Source organism: Balaenoptera physalus (genome assembly GCF_965194825.1).
Source record: "Balaenoptera physalus genome assembly, chromosome: 2".
Classification (NCBI taxonomy): Eukaryota; Metazoa; Chordata; class Mammalia; order Artiodactyla; family Balaenopteridae; genus Balaenoptera; species Balaenoptera physalus.
The window spans coordinates 137,027,490-137,046,890 of NC_138883.1; the positions used below are offsets into that span (position 1 = coordinate 137,027,490).

The following is a 19,401-nucleotide window of genomic DNA, read 5'->3' on the forward strand; positions in this document are numbered from 1 at the left end:
TTTCATGCTAAGTGGGGAACCCTCGTGGGAAACACACCCAGCTGGTGTGGGAACAACCGAGGGACAAGTCAGACCAGCTGGGAACACGCACGCGCATTTGAGGAAAGTATCAGGGAGCAGTGATGTGCCCTCTGTGCGTTTTCCAGGCGGTGCGGGAAAGGGGATCAAATTGGGGATTTTCTCCCACTCTTCAGGCAAGGAAGGGTCTGGAGGCTGTTTAAACAAAGGTCCCAGAACTCACCAGCCTGTGGAGACAGTGTTTTAACCAGCCCTGCGACCTCTCAGGAAGCAGCATCAATCAAATCAATATGTTCCATAGCTCCTGGTGAGTAATTGGCATATATTTTTTTTCCCTTTCTTATCAACAGAGCTATCTGCAAGGCAGCAGGACCATAAACCTGTTATTTCTGATTCTCAGAGACTCAGGGCATCTTAGGAGGACCAAAGGATCCTAGGGTTCCAATCTCCTGTTTGGTTTTGTTCTGTTCCGATTCACTTCATCTAAACTCAGCTTTAAATTACTGTGTGTCATTTATCTACCATGTAGATTGTGCATGGCCAATTTTCCAGTTTAGGCTGCCTCTGCCTTGCCAATCAACAGACCTCTAGGTCAAATGACTACATCAATCAGCTGGTATGTGCTAAAGGAATGCAAATTAATTTTAATATTCGGGTGAGAAAAACAATCAGGGAGGCTGAGCTCTGCAAAGGAAATAGCACAAATCACACTTTTTGAAAAACATAGTATCTCTGTATTATTTGATGCTCTTGGATGATCTGTGCTTGGTTCTCTCTCGTCCTGGTATAGATGATCCTCAGGACCTCGCCCCTATCTGCCTGTCTATACCCCATGCCATACCGCTCCCCCAACTATGCCCAATCCTCCTCCTCTCTCTCCCTGGAACAGGCCAAATCCATTCAAGCCCCCACTCTCTGCACTTGCTGTTTCCTCTTCTAGGACATTCTTACCCTCTATCTTTACTTGGCTGGGCCCTATGCTCATCATGGAGGCCTTCCCAGACCACCCCATCTAGAGTGGTCCTGCAGCCCATTTGGGATTTCCTACTGTTTCTTGCCCTGTTTTATTGTTTGCATGGCTCTCCCCAATATCTGAAGCTGCCTCAGGTATTTCTGGTTTTCTTGTTTCTTGTTCTCTCTCCCCCTCCTAAGATGCAGCTTCCCTGAGGACAAGAACCGTTCCATCCTGTTCAGTCCCGGCTCCCTGTGCCTAGCACGGTGCCCAGCACAGAGTGGGCGCTTGGGGATTATTTTCAAGATGAACGGAACAGCGAGCAGATTGGATTTGTGTGAGTGAATACTGATGACCAGAGCCCACGCCCAGAGAGCAGGTTGCATTTTGTTCCATTTTCCATCAGAGGCAGCAGGGAGCAGCCCCTGGTGATGATGGTAACTATGGCAATAACAGGCTTTCGGCACCTTTTCTCTAAGCCATCATCAGCCTTCCCTCTCCCTCCCTGACATGTGTGCAGCTTTAGCATGCGGGCAGTTATCAGAACTTCCCCCAAACTCCATCCTCATTAGCTTAACCTATGCAGATTGAGTCCTTTTTATCTTCTCGCATAAATCAATGCCATCAGCCCTTAATCATCTGTGTTGCTCTTTTCTGAACTCTGCCCCATCTGCTGATGACTTCGTGGGTGGCCCAGAGATAGCGCTGATGGCCCAGGAGGACTGCAGGGGTCCATCCCCTGGGTCTGAGGGGGCTACTGATGAAGCATTTTTGGACACGAGCCTTGCCTTACGCTTCCGCTGCCTCTCTCTGTCCCCTAAAGGCCCCCTGCCAGCCCCTCCTGCAGCCCAGCCTTCCAGAGTTCATGCTAACAGACTGATGCTATGGGCAGGGCACAGGGAGAGGGCACGTGTCCTGCCTGCCTGGGCTGCCAGCCAGATGGACGGACCGACAGATGGGCCACCACGCTGCCTCTCCACATGGCAGGAGAGGGTCTCCCTGTGCAAGTGCTCTAACAGACAGAGTCCCTGGGACAGAAACAGGTGCAGGAAGGCGAGATTGTTTTTTGACCTTCTGCCCTGAAGACTACTGATTTGTTTGTTGATAGAAAACTTTGGAAATCTGTCCTGAAATAGAACAGAGCCCCAACTTTGAAGCAAATGTAATCAAAATGTAGGGAGCTGCTGCAAAGAAATCAGGAAGTGAGAGATAAACTCTTTGGGTGCTGGAGGGCAAAACCTGAGAGATTGTAGGTATAATGAAGAAGTTATAACTTTAATTATAGAGAGACACATTTTACCCTATCTCTGTCAGACAGCTACTAAAGGGCTGACTGCATCTTGCTAATACCTCTTGGAAGAAATACTTATAAAATAGTGTACGGTAGAGAGTTATTAGTAAAAAAGAAAAACACAAGGCTTGTGCTGCCCTAGCAGCTCCCAGGGAGAGGTGCTGGGATTTGGCCACATCATTGCTGGTAGGGTTTTAATTTTTTTTAACTTGATACCTTACGTCCAGTGAAGTGCATAAGCTTAAGGGAACAGTGATGAATTTTTGCCCCTTTATACACCCCTGTACTAAAACATTTCCAGCAGCCCCAGGGGCTCCCTGGTGCCCCCATTCCCTCCACCCTCAAGGGTAACTATCATTCTGGCCTCTATCACTTTAATTAACTTTTCTTCTTTTTAACTCATAAATATGTACTCTTTTGTGTCTGACGTCTTTCAACTCTGTCAGATCCATCCACATTGAGGCATGCATACAAGCTCTTGCTTTCTCATGCTGTATGACAGTCCATTGTATGAATATTCTATAATTTACTTACCCATTCTAGTATCGATAGATACTTGGGCTGTTTCCAGTTTGGGGCTATTATGTATAAAGCTGTTTTGGATACTGTTACCTACGCATATATAAATGAGTGGACCTAAACACTCATTTCTGTTGGATTTATGCCCAGAAATGGAATGGTTGGATCTCAGCGTAAGCATATGCTTTTAGCTTTCATGGATACTGCCAAAGAGTTTTCCAAAGCGCTTGTACCATTGCGCACTCCCACCAGCAGTGTATGAGAGTTCCAGTGGCTCCACATCCTCACCAACACTTGGTACTATCAGTCTGGCAGACATGGACTAGTATTTCATCATGGTGTTCATATGTGTTTTCCTGATGACTCATGATGGGTCAGCACCTTTACATGGGTTTATTGGCCATTTTGTGAAGGAAATGCTAAGGAGGAGATCAGAAAATATCACCTCGCCCACTTCTCTCAGGACATGATCTACTTCTACTTAACAGAGAAGATAATTCCATGGGGCTGGAGCCCTCTCGACTGCCAAGCCGGACTTGTCACATTCTCAGGGGCCATCCTCATGTCTCTCTCCTTCTCTGCACTTTCAGAACAGATGAGCTCTTCTGTCAAAGGCTGTCCGCCATACTCCCTCTCTTTTCTGCACATCGCCTCTGCTGGTTCTTTCCCCTCTGCTTAGACACCTGCTCAAGTCCTTCCTGTCACAATAGCAACTGTCTCTTAGCAACAGCACCGTCACTACTCCACTCCCTTGACTGCAACACACACTGCCCGCCATGTCTTCTCTCCATCCCTCCACCGCTAAGCTCGGGAAAGTGTCCTGCAGCCACTGGCTGTTCCTTCCCTCTTGTGAGCTGCTCCCCTGCTGCCGTTTCATGGACACAGCCCTGACACAGGCTGAAAGACGTCCTGGTTGTTGAAGGGACCAGAGGCATGTGAGGCCGCATCACGCGTGGGCACTCATGCTGCTGACAGCTTCCTTCTTGGTATCGTCTCTTCCTTGACTCCCGTGATCCACGGATTTCTTTCAGGAGTTGCTTCTTGAACTTCTCTATGGCCTCCTGTATTTCCTTATGGGCAGTGTTTCACCCCCTCTATTCTAATTCTACACATTTTCCTTCTGCAAATTCCACTCCTGTGTCCTCAACTACCATGCACAAACCGATGCAACCCACATCTTCTTCTTCAGCCCTCAACCTTGCACAGGACATCATGTAGATATACCATAGCCATCTCACACTCAGCAACTTCAACTCTGAACTCACAACCTTCCCTACAGATCTGATTCTTTTCTGCTATTTCCAGGTTTCACAAATGGTACCACCCCTTGTCTGAGCCAGAAACCTGGAAGTCATTCTTGACCCTTCATTCTCCTTCCTCTGCCATGAGACCACTTTCCCTACTGCGTATAAGGAATGCTCCTTCTCATGAGGGCAAACTGGTTTTCTTTAGCATGTCAGCTCCAAAGGACTGGAAGCAGATTCCTGTAGTCTACTGCTGAGAAGACTGGTAAGATCACGCTCGGGCTTGGGGAGAAGGAGTGTCATGACCCATTAATTACGTCTGCCATGGGCACAGGGACAGAGGGGAGCATATGGCTTCCAACCTCTATATTTGCTGACCGTGGGTTTTATGCTGACAAGAATATTCTTGCTTTTTTATGTTCTTGACCAAAGCCTACTAAACTTTCAAGATCCATCTTGATTCCCCTCTTCCTTCCTCACATCTTCCCCCCAATTCTCCAGTTCACACCGATGTATAGACTTCCTGGCCTGTCACAATGCTTCCTACGCACACTTTATATTTTAGCTCTTTATTATCACGTACTTTTAGCAATTGTCTCAGGCAAGTAAATCTTACTCCAAGAAAATACTTTGAAATTCTTCTGCACACTGACCACATGTATATGCTTCTGCAGGGCCAGCACAGTCTGGGCTGTTTGGCGGGTCTCGGTCAATTCTTATAGGATTACAAGCAGTGACAGCCTCTCTCCACCCTCCTGGGAGGCTGAGAAACAGACTCACCGAGTAGCTGGTTGGCAGAAGAGGTGGTGAGGTTAAATTGCTGCTCCAGATACTTCCCCAAGAAGGCAGCGAAGCCAGCCACCACTGCAATCTCCATGCAGGCGGCCAGGATGATGCAGGTAAACACAGGGTTTGAGAGCAGGTGCTTTGTGACCTTCGGGATCACTGCAGGGAGAGAAGCAGAGGACCAAGGTCACACACTGCACTCCCAGGCCTTCTGCCCCCCAGGCCCCAATTTGACCCATCTCAGTAAACAGCATCAGGAGTCACCTGGTTGCTCAGGCCAAAGCCTATAACCTCTTAAGTCAGCCATAATTGTGAAAACTCTGGCTTCAAAAGATACGCTGATATTTTGTCAACTAAACTGACAACTACTAAAGCAGGAGAAACTACACCATGCCTTTTTTTTTTTTTTTTACAGCACACTGGAAACACTATTTTATAAGCCATCAAAAGTTATTTCCATCCAAAAAAAAGACAGAGGAGTTTGGGGTTTGTTTCTGAAAAGGGAAAATATAACTTAATCATATTATAAATTATAAATGTATTAATTATGTTATATTAATACATCTAAGTATATATTATCAATATACCTGTGATGAATATTTATAATGGTATGTGTTAAGAAAATATATTTAATCTTTTTTTTCAGCAACTTTTTTTTTTAATTTTTAATTTTATATTGGAATATAGTTGATCAACAATGTTGTGTTAGTTTCAGGTGTACAGCAAAGTGATTCAGGTACACATATACATGTATCTATTCTTTTAAGAAAATATATTTCATCTTAACAGTTTCAAGAAAGAAATGAAATTATAGTGTATGCACATGCATACACACATACACACGCACACACAATACATATATAATCCAACCTCCACCCACCCACCACCCCCCTTCCTCCTCACAACCACATTCACCAGGCCAAGCTTCCATGAGCTTTCACTTGGGGAAGACTAGGGTCTTGGTTTTCACTCTTGATCCAATATAATCCTTCCCTATGCAGTAGTCAATGGGATCAGCTCAAATCAGTTTCCTACTCAAAACTCCACAATGGCCAAAGTCCACACTTGGTACGATGGCCCACAGTCTGCCCCTTGGCTATCTGATCACGCTCCATTCTTGCTCTGCTCCAGCCCCACCTGCACCTGGTCCTCCCCACCCAGCTCTCTGCACCAGGGCTCTTCCCTCCATTAAACGCTCTGAACCCAGATCTTTGCTCCATCTCTTCCTTATTCCTCAGTTGGTCTTTCCTCAACACCCAAGGCAACCTAGAATCTGCTGCCCACCCAGCCCTGATGCTCAGGGCTCAGATGAGACTTGATGGTGGGCAAAAGTGCTTTGTGGCTTGTGCACTGCTTTAATTACCAATGGAGCCAAAGCAGGTTTTGTTGAGGTGATGCATTTCAATCTTATTTTATTATACTCTGTTTTTCCTAAAGTATGTGGTTTCATAAACCACTCAGATTTCCTTTTAATTTGGTGCTTTTACAAATGAGAGATTTGGGTTTCTTACAATCCTGTGAATGTAATCACATTATTTGGCTCTTTCCAGCCATTAGAATCCTTTGTACATGGTCTTTGACCAGATCGCCTCAGCTATGGAGTGATGACATATCCTGGCAGTATGCAAGGGGTCTGGGGGTATCAGGACAACCCCTTCATTTCAATACTTATGCCATTATTTTGATGTGCACTTAGTAAAAAAAAAAAAAAAAAGTTAACTAAAATAAAACTGACACATCAAATGCATGGTTTCATGGCTACCATAGCTCAAGATGATGCTAGGTTAAAACAAGTAGATTTAAAGTTATTTAAGATTTAAAGTTTTAAGATTTAAAGTTATTTAAAGAGAAAATTATGTAAATAACGGTACAGGTGGTAAGGAAATAGGCAAAAATGTGTAAAAGTGGTATACCAGTGACAAGTTAGGGGACCTCTGTTCTGCTGTACTCATAATAATGAGGAACATTTGGCATGTGGTGTACTTGTTTCCACCTGTGTAAATAGAAAAAGATAAAACAGAGTCCCAGATGAAGCAAGTACTATTCCAAGTCTAGGAAAAACCAATCAGTGCCCATGGTCATACAAAATAAACAGGTGAGCAAGGTCTAACACTGCATTCCAAGGTGATGAATAAGCCAGCTGTCCTAAAGAAGAGAGCTAATTACACAGGCTCAATCTCATTTCCTAGGAGATGAAACCTCTAAATGGCCCAACTAATTAGAATAAAATAATAATAGGAGATACATAAGCTTTTAATAATGTTAACAGACAAGCTCAATAAATCAAAATGACAGAACAATGGGTCAGGAACTGGCAGATACACACAACATAAAATTGATCATTTCTGGGAAAGATACCAAGTTTCAAAAATGAAAATCTCTATATAAGATAGGGACTTAAGGATCCTTTGACATACTAAAAGGAACTTAGTTATGGGAATGGACTGAGCCAGATGATTGGAGGCTCAGAATCACTGTGGGCTGAGCAATCTGATTCTGTATCCCAACTGAGAAACAACCAGACAACAACCAGAGCTGGTGGCCTCAGCTGTTCCACGGTGGTTTCTCGTCAAACTACTAAATTCTTAGGAAGGTAACTCTTGGATTAAACAAATGCATGTGCACACATGCACAAAATAAGACAAAAACTTTAAAAATGGTATGAATAAGAATAAAGATGGTGAGAAAACAACTTTAAATCCATGGTATTTATATACTTACACCTGCTTTATTGCAAGGGACTGGCCTTTATGCATGTGTTCTGTTCATTTTTTACAGGGTTTCAAGCATTTATAATAATCTGACTTTTTTAGAAATGTCATCTCAAATATTTGTCTAGAAGAGGTTACACTTAAAATCTATGTTTAGGGGCTTCCCTGGTGGCACAGGGGTTAAGAATCTGCCTGCCAATGCAGGGGACATGGGTTCGAGCCCTGGTCCGGGAAGATCCCACATGCTGCAGAACAACTAAGCCCGTGCGCCACAACTACTGAGCCTGCGCGCCTAGAGCCCGTGCTCCGCAACAAGAGAAGCCACCATGATGAGAAGCCTGCACACTGCAACAAGGAGTAGCCCCCGCTTGCCACAGCTAGAGAAAGCCCGCGCACAGGAACAAAGACCCAACGCAGCCAAAAATAAAATAAATAAAATAAGTAATAAATTTAAAAATAAATAAATAAATAAAATCTATTTTTAAATGTTGGAAAATTTTCCTTTGTTAAGTTCACATTATTAAGTATTGTAAAAATATTTAGAGGAATGTTGATTGTGTAATGTTCAAAAATGTGTACTGTTTGACAAATACAGAAGATGAATACATTGAGCATAAACAGAAGGTAATGAAGTATTTGTCTTCATAAACAAAAACCCCTTGGATTTTAAGACTCCATCGTCATAAATCACTGCTAATGAGTGAAGGCTGATTTGCTATAGTGTTTGGCACATTGTGATGGTGTACTGTACCTGTGACAAGGGACTGGTTGATTATGTCACAAAACACCAAGCTTCACAGAGAATGGTATGGATTACGTGGGCGACCACAGCACTTCCTTGTAATAAATGAATTTGAAAGCCCACAGCTATTCATGTTTTGGCAGGTAATAACACTGTTGCTCCATCATTGTAGTCTTTTGGCATTAAGATATCTAAACTTTGGAAACACTGTTGACAAACAGTCAGCACATTGGGGACATTCTAGGAAAACCATCCTGTACCATACTTTTATTGTAGGCTTCATTCTCTTTGTTACGGTGCAGACTCTTTAGATCTGGGGACTTCAGTAGGAGAAAGCACCACAGCCACACTTGCTTGCAAATAAAACTGCTGCTGAGCTGACACCACCAGCATCCTCCAATTAGGAACTATGTTCTCTGGCTCAGAAATGATGCCAATGAGGAGTTGAGTTTGATCACATTAACTATTTGGGTCTCGGTACCTCCTTGTCCTTGATCATGGCCATCGTGGTTTATTTGGGGATGAGGAGGGCACTTCTCAACAAAGGCAACTCCAGCTAATGGAACATTTTCATACTTCAGCAAGCATTTTAATTATTCCAGAGATAATTCCATTTCAGTTGGAAGGATTCCTTGTCAAGATAGGAGCCTGCCTGCTTTTGTTTCAATATCTAATGACTAATTTTGCCTTGGATTAGATGTGAAAATCATTAAGTTTGAGAATTATCTGACTGAAGGCCCAGGGAAGACTCAGTGGGCCTCATCTGCATGAAGAGCATTCTTTTTTCTGCCTATACCCAGCAGATTCGCCTCCAGAAATGACAGCTTCCTCTTGTGTTCAGCTATTTTCCTCCCAGTTTCTTCCTCCCATCCTGGGTTTTATTGCAATGACTTGTAGTACTGTCAAAGAAGATTCCTTTTCAAAGGTTCAATCTACCCTCCAAAGCCCCAATTTGAAAAGGGGTATTAATTAGCTTGATCCTAGGGCTATCCCAGTGTTCCAAGCTTTTTCATGCAAATGGATTGTTAAGCCCATAAAATGCTAACTTTCCAAGGTGGCAGTAGCTAATGAGGTGGCCCAGACAAATAGAAATTGGTGAACCAAGGCCACACCAGGCTACCAAACACCTACAGTCTCCCAGAGCTATCTGCCTCTCACCTTCTGATTTAGCCTCAGAAGTTGGGAGCTGGGTTAGGAGGCAGGCGGGCTTGTATCATGCAGCCTCACAGCTAGGGAAACCTTTTCACCTCTCATCAGGAGCACGGTGCTGCTACTAGCGGAATGGTACAAAGTTGGGAAGAGTGGCAGGGGAGTGATCTCCAGGGAAAACAAATTTGTTACTGCTAGTCTTTGGAAGGCAGTCCTGTAGGATGGAGCTGCTTGGAAAATTGTGGGTTCTCCAAGAGGGAGAAAGGCAGGTTTAGAGAAGTCATGAGGATTAACCCTGACAGAGCATTTCCTGTGTGCCAAGTGCCATTCTAACTGCTTACACATCCACTCGTATGATCCTCACAACAAACTGTGTTCCTGGGATGATTAAAATCCTCCATTTACAGATGAGAAGACTGAGGCAGACAGTGGCCCCATGGTTAAGGAAGCAAAGCAGAAACTCACGCCCTGGCACCAGCTGCCACACAGTGTGCTTATAACCATTGTGCTGTCCTGGTCTGGGTTCTGAGGGGTGCTGATGTTGGCTTGAGGACTAAGCATGCAGGCTGCCCCTGGTAATAAAGCTGCGGCTTAATTCTTAGAATGAAGAATAATAAAACATTCCCACTGGGGTTAGGGAAAATGAACAGATCTGACATGACTAAGGGCTTAGTCCATGTCGTTTGAAGGCAAAGAAGTAGGAAAGGAAGGGAGGGGGACAGAGGAATGAAAGAAAGGATTGGAGAGCCTACAGAAGAGTCCTGTACCATAGAAAAGGTTTCACTGAATAAGGTTGTATAAAATAATGGCTAAGAACCTGGTCTAAGGAGCCAGGTCATTGGGATTTGAATTCTGGCTTCAAGACTGACCAGAGCACATGACTCCATCCCATGGATTGCCATAAACATGAAATGAGACTCACTGCATGTAAAGCATGTGGCCCAGGGCTTCTAGTCTAGAATACAGGTAAGAGTCTGATGGGATTAATGGCAAAGATTTACTGTATAGCACGGGGAACTGTATTTAATATCCTGTAATAAACTATAATGGAAAAGAATAGAAAAAAGAATATAGATATATACATATATATATATATATGCATAACAATCACTTTTCCGTACATCTGAAACTAACACAATATTGTAAGTCAACTATACTTCAGTAAAAAAGAGTCCGATAGGATTAATAGTAATCAATATAATAGAAGTAATCCTTGGCTATGTTAGGGAGAGAGCCCTAGGGCTGGGAGGAGGACAACAGGCTTCCTACAGGAATACCTATGTGATCAGATGTGATGAGTAGAGTGGGGAAGAGAATGGAGCAGGTGAACTGAGCTCCTGGGAGCCAAGGGCTTTCCAAGAAGATCCCCCTTCTGCAGGGGGCTGTTCAGCAGGTCAGGGGGTCAGGAGGCACAAGTCCTTGTCCACTGCCCTTCCTGGGAATTGGAGGTACTCTGGGAAGTGCTCACTGTGGGGCTCAGTTATACTCCCCTCGACCCTCAGACCTCTCTGCCGTCAGTCTCTCTACTGAAGTTGGCCTTGACTTTCTTTCTCTTTAATAACACTGCTGTCAATACAGCATGGTTAACAACTCCCAAGATGGGAGATGGAGCCAGTCTATGCAACTGCTCAGGAATCATGACAATGACCGCCAAAGCCTGCCTCGCAACCAGTGTTGGATGGGCACCGTGGCAAGGTTTCTCATTTTTAACTCTCACAACTATTACAATAGGGGGCGGTCCTACCATCCTCATTTTAGACCCAAGGAAACCAAGGCTCCCTTGAGAGGCTGAAACCCAATAGTCCGCATCCCAGAATGCAAAACCGAGAAGCAAAGGAGGGTGGATTTGAACTCAGTTCTGCCTGCACTCCGGGACTCATCTCTAAATCTTCAGGTTTCTGGGTGGGGCCTCGAATCAACAGAAAAGTACCTTCCTGAAAGGTGAGCCACCATGAAGTGCTTCCCAACATAGGAGACCCATGACCAGAAGAGAAGAGAGGTGGGGGGATCTGGGTGAGATAAATAACAGTATTCAAGTCATGACCAAAAAAAAAAAAAAAAAGAAAGAGGAAGGAAGAAATAAGGGAGTGGAAAAACATGCCATCATGGAGGCACAAGAGTGAAGCCAAGGTAGAGCGAATCCTGGGAAAAACGAAGTTTCATGGGGTAGCGTGAATGTTCACCAGCCACCAAGTTGGTTCCCACATGCCCAGGGCAGGCTGTCATCCCGGCACCACCGACCCCACTGGACTCCCTTGTCTGGGTCCTCCCGTCTGTCTCATAGGAGGAGCCAGGTGCTCTCAGGTAGAGCAGAGATGGAGCAGCTCCATCTCCAGACGTGGGCATCGTACCTGGTAAGAGCAGATGCTTAATACATGCAAGGTAGATTAAAGAATCCAATAAAGAAACAAATGAATTGCATAGCCTTGAAAGGTAACTGTCATAGTCTCTTAAGGAACATTAGCTGTAGAAACAGAGACCAATTTATGATCACACCATTCGTGATGTTCCACAGGTTCATGGGCTGCAAGGAGAGTGGGAATAATTAGCTAATATGGTCATTTCCATCACTGATTCTGGAGGTGCCCAAACCATTCCTTGAGTAGGTAGGGGTGGGGGAAATCCCAGTGGGAGGGGAGGCCCGTGGTGCCTCCCGGAAGCGAGCGCCTACCATGAACTTGGCCCCAGACCAGCAGCCTTGGGCCCCCTGTGGCCTCATCACTACAGAGAAGCCCATCCCCCAATCTCTGCCCTGGGCATCCAGGGGAGCTTCTAGCACCCTCTCACGGCTAACTTTGAAAGCAGTAACTACCAGGCTTCTGTCTGCCCATCTTCAGTAAGGTAATAGGCAGACAGTAACACGTGTCTCCCTTGTATGGAGAAGGTCGTGGTTTGAAAGAACAAACAAGAAGCCATCAGCACAGGAAATGAGCATCTATAGTGAAACCCAAGTGTCAGATGGGTGTGGATCGGTTAGGACAACCCAGAGCCCATCAATTCCACCGATTCTTTAAAAGTCACCAGCTCCTTAGAGCCACACCGAGGAGGAGCAGTGTGGTTGCCCACTAGCCAGTTTAAAGCAAGAACTAAGTGTCCACAGAGGCGTGCCTAGCATCTGCAAGCTGCTGCTCTAAACTGGGGCCATCCCAGTCATTTCCTGGCATCAGCAGTGTGAAGTCAGAAACATGATCATCACATGATTTCAGAGGTGGAGAAAGGAGCTTGGGAAGCAGCAGGCTCTTACTCAGACCCCAATATTGCATCTTTCCATGTTGGCCGCAGACAGAAAATGACTAAGGAAATCAAGAGTCTTTTGTAAGCAAACGGCCACTTTTATAACTTCACGCCAGCCCTTAGAACCTTCTCTGGGAGCAGGGCGCCCCACCTCAGTGGTGGCCGGGCTCACTGCATTTGACAGTCACAAAAATGCTAAGATGGGAGAATTCATTCCTGGAAAGTCTGGAAAGAGAAACAGCAGTGTCCAGAAAAGAAACGGTGAAGCCAAGCACCCAAGCTGATGTACGTGCCCATCTCTAAACCTAGGCTTCCTAATGCTACTTCCGGAAGTGCTGGGTTTACAGCAGGTCTTCTCAGAACCTTCAATATGCTAATGTCAACCTCCAAGAGTCATGTCACAGACTGTCCCAAGCTTATTTCATCAGTGGGCCACTTCCCCCATTTTATCTTATGTGCAACTGCCAGAGAAATTAACCCCTGGTGGAGACCCCTCAAGGGACCCCCACCAGCTCTGACATTTGTTTTCTACTGGGAGCTCACTTAGAATCTTCTGGGGAGCTTTAAAGACATCCAGATGCCTGGATCACCTCTCCTCCCATCCCCCTTCCCCACCATAGACTCAGAGAATCACAATTTGTAGGGATGCGGCCCCTGAATATGTGTGTTTCAAGAAAGCTCACATGCAATGCTGACTCAAATCCCTAGTTGGGAAACAATGGCTCATAAAATAAAGTCCAGTCTCATTAGAAGGGCAATGAGAAGGCCCTCAATAATTCATTCATAATTTTACCAAAGACTTATTGGGCAGCTTTGGATACCAGGAACTCTGCTGGATGTGGAAGCTGAGACCAGCCTACCTTCTATCATGACCTTCCCTAAATCCTATTCCCAAAACCAGATGCGTCTCTCCCATGCACATCTCAGGCATCCCAGCCCGGAAGCCTTTACCCTCCTCTCCATCCATGGGGATCCTGCTCATCCTTCAAGATCAGGCTGAAATGCTGCATCCTTCACGCACCTGTCTTCAAATCCTCCCTCTGTGGTCCTCACTATATCCTTTTGAACCTCCCATAATCCTCGCTACCTTCTATCCTGTATCATAGCAACACTTCATAAGTGCCGGAAGAGTTAGCATGAATAAAAGAGTCCTGGAATTCCATAAGTCTGAGAAATACAGACTAAAGCAAAGTCAGCCAGCTTTCCTTAGAGCTGGCCTTCTCAGAGCCTTTAACACAAACATATTCTATGACTCTCCAAGAGCATCATAGTATACATATGGTTTCCCAACTTATTTGGCCATGTAACCACTACTCCTTGTTATTGTTGTTGATTTGTTTTTCTCTGAGCATCTCAGAGGACTCACGTTCCAAGGAACTCCCATTGGGAAACGCTGCCTTCTAAAACCACGAGGAGCATCCACAGTGGGCCAGGCATCGTGCTAGGTGCCCTCGCCCTATGTTCACCTCAGGCGCTTTGCTGAAATAACTTGAGACGGGGAGTCGTGACTGATTCACGGATATAACTCCCAGCGCATCCTCCATCAACACTGATACGAACACGATGAAACCACTGACCAGTCTGGACCCTGGGGACCTGTAAAAATGACACCTGTGACACGGCAGCCTCTGAACCACAGCTTGGCACAGAATTCCAAGTGGTTGGGAAGGCAGATGGTTTCCTTGGCCACGGAATCAAGAAAGAAGACTTTAACAGGAAACCCACACGAGGGGAAAGCACAGTTCTGAAGATGAATCGCACGATAAAAAACACTCAGCCGTTTTAGTCTGCAGAACAAGGACTCTCAGATCACCAGGCTCCTCACAATAACACTATGCTGAAAGGCACAGGCCCTTAATTAAGAAAGATGTAGCAGAAACCGACTGCTGGCTGGCAGATGATGGAGGTGGCCTGGCAGAGATGTGGAAGCCGGAGGCATGAGCTGGGTCCCACGGACAGGCCAACGCACGTGGGGCCCCCGTAGGAACAGTGGGTGGCACAGAGGTGGGGGGGGCAAGTATGCACCCTGCCCAAGCAGCAAGACACCCGCCAGGAAGATGGGCGAGTAAAGACACATACCCAAAGGCACAGTGCAGGTCAGCCTGAGCCACGGGGCTGGCAGACCCTCTGATTTGGTGGCTGGAGCACCAGGAGAAGATCCTCCTCCCCACACAGGTAAGTCACCTGGGAGCCAGCTGTGACACTCGGCACAGGTGGAGCTCCTGCTAAGCCAGTGTCTGCGGGTGGGTCAAACACAGGCCACAACTCTGGGAGGGGCTGTGTGTGCGGACGGCTTTAGGGAAAGCAGCAAACCGTGCTGGGCTGGGCAGCGCCTGTGTGCAACGATCCACGCATCCCCCCATTTATCAGATGTGTACTGAGCGTCGGCCATGTACAAGGGCATGGGCAAAGACGGATGTGGTCCCTGCCCTCATGGAGCTTATGGAGGAAGTGATCACTCCTACAAAGGCCACATTCTGACCATGACACAGAGAGCAACATGCCGTGGAGGGGGTGCCATCAGGAGGTCAGGAAAATGTCCTTGGGGAAATGACGTGTGAGCTGATGTCTGAAGATGGGATCAGAATTCCAGGGGTGGGAGCAGCAAATGCAAAGTCCATTGAGCCTGGGGAATACGGAGGACTAAAAAGAGGCCAGCAAGGTGAGACTGGTATGGTGGGAACAGGGCGGCAGGTGTGAGAAGAGGCTGGAGGGGCAGAATCTCACTGGGCTGGTGGCCACGTTGAAGGGCTCGACCTCTATCTATCAGGATCAGACGCATTCTGAACACATCCTAGTGTGATGACAGCCTGGAGGGGTAAGGCAGACTGGAGTACAGGACAGACCATGAGTGGGAGGGAGAGATATTTAGGTGCTAAAGTCAGCAGAACCCGGTGATGGATGGCATTAGGGGTGTAGGTGGGGAGAGGAGTGGGGAAGATACCAACCCAGGCAGATTTCATCTCCCCTAGAAATGAAGGTCCTCTAGAGTCGGGCTCTGCATTTCTGCTTTTGAAGAGGGAGAAAGTGGACATTAAGAGTGGAAGTTTCTCCAACACAGTAAAGGCTTTTGTTCCATCCACCCCAGACCGATCCCTTTTTCCTTCTCGGTTGGTTCATTAATAGTTGAGTGGATCTTTGTGGGAAATAGCGGAACAGAGGAAAGAGTTCGGGTTTGGGAATCTAAGACCCAAGTCTGGTCCCAGCTGCATCCTTCACAGCTGCGGTAACCTGGGTGCACGGTTTAACCCCCCAGAGCTCCGTGTCCCAATGGGTGGCATGGAGATTGGTAACGACACGCACGTTATCAGCCGTACTATGGGGGCCAAGTGGGAGGTCTGTGCAAGTGCTTTGGAAGACATCAGCTGTACTCCATATTTTGGGTGCGGTTTTTAAGATTCTGAGCCTGAAGGCCCACCCCCACCTTGCCAGCTCAGCCATCACCGGCTGCCACCTGGTGCAACTATCTTTTCTGGGACAGGAAGAAGCCACTTGGCAGTCAGCATGAAGGGCGCAGAGACAAGAGCGCTCAGCTTTTGACTGCTCTGCTCACTCAGTGATCCAAGGTGGGCTCTCCCTTCAGATTTTAAGCTGCTGGTACAGTGACACTCATCCCCGCTGGGAAGTCCATCAGAGGGTCAGGACACGCCAATGCTTGCAGGAAGTTGTCCTTCCCTCCCTTTTTAGCTGGACCCTTGTCTAGAAGACTCATTGTTTTAGGACACATCTGCAGCCACAGTCACAGTTTTAGTACACGCTGTTGAAAAGTCACTTAGCACCTGCTGACGCCACTTTTTCTTTAAGAGAGTTTGTTTATTGCCCGAAGATGCAGCACAATGTCGTGGTTAAGAAGACAGACACTGAGGCCCTCCCACGGTTCAAATGCCTATCCTTTCCATCTGTAAGCCTCAATTTCCTGGTCTGTAAAATGGTACCAATGTCTCATGGGCTTGGGGGGGATTAAATATGATGGTGTAGGAAAAACAAACGTTAGCTGCTATTATGTGTGTATGTGTGTATGTGTGTATGTGCGTGTGTGTGTGCACTGGCAAGAAAGTGTTCATTTGTTTACTCATTCATTCATTCAATCCATATCACCTACGTGTCAGGCACTAAGCTAGGCAGTGGGAACAAAAAAGATGAATGAGAGCTTCGTGTCCTTGGAGAAGCCACAAGCTTTGGGAAGATGCAGGCAAACAGATGGGCCACTGTGTAGTGGGGTTACCCCAAGTGCTTTGTGGGGGCTTTGAGGGCAACAGAGGAATGCAGCTAATCTAGTACTGAGCAGACAGGGGCATGAGCGCAGAGGGGCTATAGGGAGGGCTTCTTGGTAAGGTAGGGACCGAGTCCAGCCCAGAAGTGGATCAAGGGAGGTAGGGTGTTCCAGGCAGAAACAGCAGCAAAGAGAAGAGTGCATGAGGTGTTCTGAAAACTGTACAGAACGTGATGGGGAAGGTGGACACACCCGTGGCTGCAGAAAGGGCCCAGGTCCTAACCATCAAGGCCCCTCCAGGGCAAGTGACGCTGGAGTCAATTTCCAAATGCAACACACAACTGTGGATGTGAGAATAAACACACTAGCTAATGATAATACTGCCCATTTGTCTGTAACAGTCCCCTGAATTCTTTCCTCCCACCAGATCTAGACTTTTATAAACCATTCTGCAAACTCTGAGCATCCAGATTCAACGAGACCATGCTACGTGCAGTCCCGGCCCCCAGGGGCTCACGGTGCAGGAAAGGGGAGGAGTAGACACAGCACTAAACACAAGAGGAGGGAGGTGGTGGTGGTGGGGTGGTCTTGAAAGGTGAATCAGCAAAATGCTCTGAAGAACAAGAATAGGGAGGAGGGGCTTTAGAGCAGGGAGGAAAGGAAAAGTTCTTTGGTGGCACAGCTGAGATGCAAAAATGTGTCTTGGATTTGCAGGCTCCCACCTGGGGGAGATGCTGGAGTTTCACAAGCCCAAGCATTTGTTTGCCTGCTGCCTGCTTTGTGAAATAGATATGTGACAGTCACCACAAGACGGGGACGTCTGGGCTGTGCAACAAGAAACAGCTTTTCTACACAGTTCTGGAACAAGATTCTGAGCTTTCCATCTCTCACCTTCTTATAACAATTGCAAAACCCAACTGGCGGCCGACTTTGTTGGAAATAGACCTTCAAAGTCTGCTCTGGGGGAGGAGGGCTCTGGAAAGTGATCACAGGCCTGAAGTCCTCTGTCACCGAACGGGAGCTCTGTGTCCTCACCTATAAACAGTAATAAGTCCTAATATTGAACTTATGCAGCTGCTGTAAAGTTACACCAGACACCACACGGTAAAACCAAGAGGAGTTGAATGGCACGATCAAGGTTGTATGATTAGGAAGTGGCTGAGCTGGATTTGAACCCAGGTGAGCAGCCCCACGGCTCTCCCAGGAGCAGAAGAGGCTGTGTGTCTTGGTCCCAGAGGGAAGGAAGGTGGAGTGGCTGCTCTCGGGCCAACGGCAGTTCTTCTCAGGGGCCTTTGCTATCTGTAGAGCTTGGCAGGGCACACAGATTGATGGCTAGAAAAGAAACCCGTCTGCAAGCTCAAATGAAACGTATGAGAAATTGCCACATATAGATCTGTAGAGCAATGTTAATTCCTCTGATATGTATAACGATGCTTAGCTTATCTGTACCCGTAAATGTGTTGCAGGCTGTATGCAGACCAGCAGGGCTTCCAAGGCTGCAAATCAGATGAAGAGTTTGGGAGCGCCTGGCAGCATCGCACGCTGCTTTTGGTGGAAATGTCCACGTGGCAGAAACATTTTGTCTCACGTGGAAAAAATGAAGGATATAAACCACTGTGGCTCCCTCTCCGCGTGTTGGCATGTGTAAAATTTATTAGCATAATAGCTCGCTCCACCATACCCTGGCTCCTGGGGATTCTTCTAGACACGCTGCCTTCCTTTCCTGCTGGGACATCCTTTAGGTCCATTAATGGACCTGATGCCCCTGGGAATTGCTAATTCTAAATTAAAAATCATTAACTATCCAAGTGGAGCCCACGTATACACAGGCCATAACTTGTGATGGTTCTGATCTAGCGAGCCTCAGACCCATCTACCCAACTGTGTACTTGTCAGCTCAGCCACAGTAAGTTCAACACTCATCTTGTCATTGGTTCGACTCTGCCCACTGCGTGCCTCCCCTGCTACTACACTTGCTCCAGGATCTAAGCTGCCTTGGTGACCGCTGTGTCCCTGGAGCCTGGCGGGATCTCAGTAAACGCTGACTGAATGAACAAATGGGTGAACCAGTGATTGAATCAGAGCCCGAGAATTCTGAAATCATGGCATCCCTCAAGACTCAGCTCAGCTCTGCACTGGACCCAAGAGGTGGGCTTTCCCTGACTGTTGACTGTATTTCCATAACCTATGGTTCTGCCTGGTACTGTAGTTCTCATCACATTAGGCCGCCTTTCTGACTTGCTGGCCTGTCGCTACATTGGACAGAGAGTTCTCTGATGGCACAATTGTATCATTTTCATCTGTGTATCCCCAGAGATGAAAGATGAGCGATTACAGGTATAGCTCTTACCATCAGAGGCTTAAGAAAGCAGGGCCATCATCCTGGGATGACGATATACCTGGAAAGGCTGCCACCACCCAGGTCCAAGGTGCCCTCTGCAAGGCCCGCTCTCAAGCCAGCCCCATCTACTGCCGTGGATCTCGTCCCTGGGACACTGTGTGGCCAGCTGTGCTATCAGAGGGTCAGCAGGCACCACCCTCC

The 19,401-nt window shown here is 46.8% G+C and overlaps 1 protein-coding gene and 1 long non-coding RNA gene across 3 annotated transcripts in view; one reads left to right on the forward strand and one right to left on the reverse strand.

Annotated features, from left to right (window-relative positions):
- LOC309654686 overlaps nt 1-19,401 on the forward strand; it is a 1,153,334-nt gene that overhangs the window by 661,466 nt on the left and 472,467 nt on the right. The window lies entirely within an intron of this gene.
- The window catches only part of SLCO3A1 (solute carrier organic anion transporter family member 3A1), a 320,904-nt gene that overhangs the window by 39,548 nt on the left and 261,955 nt on the right, over nt 1-19,401 (reverse strand). For both annotated transcript variants that reach the window (XM_082449080.1, XM_082449079.1), the window contains exon 5: nt 4,805-4,969. In XM_082449080.1, coding sequence (XP_082305206.1) covers nt 4,805-4,969 — 165 coding nt within the window. The remainder of the gene's footprint in view (nt 1-4,804; nt 4,970-19,401) is intronic.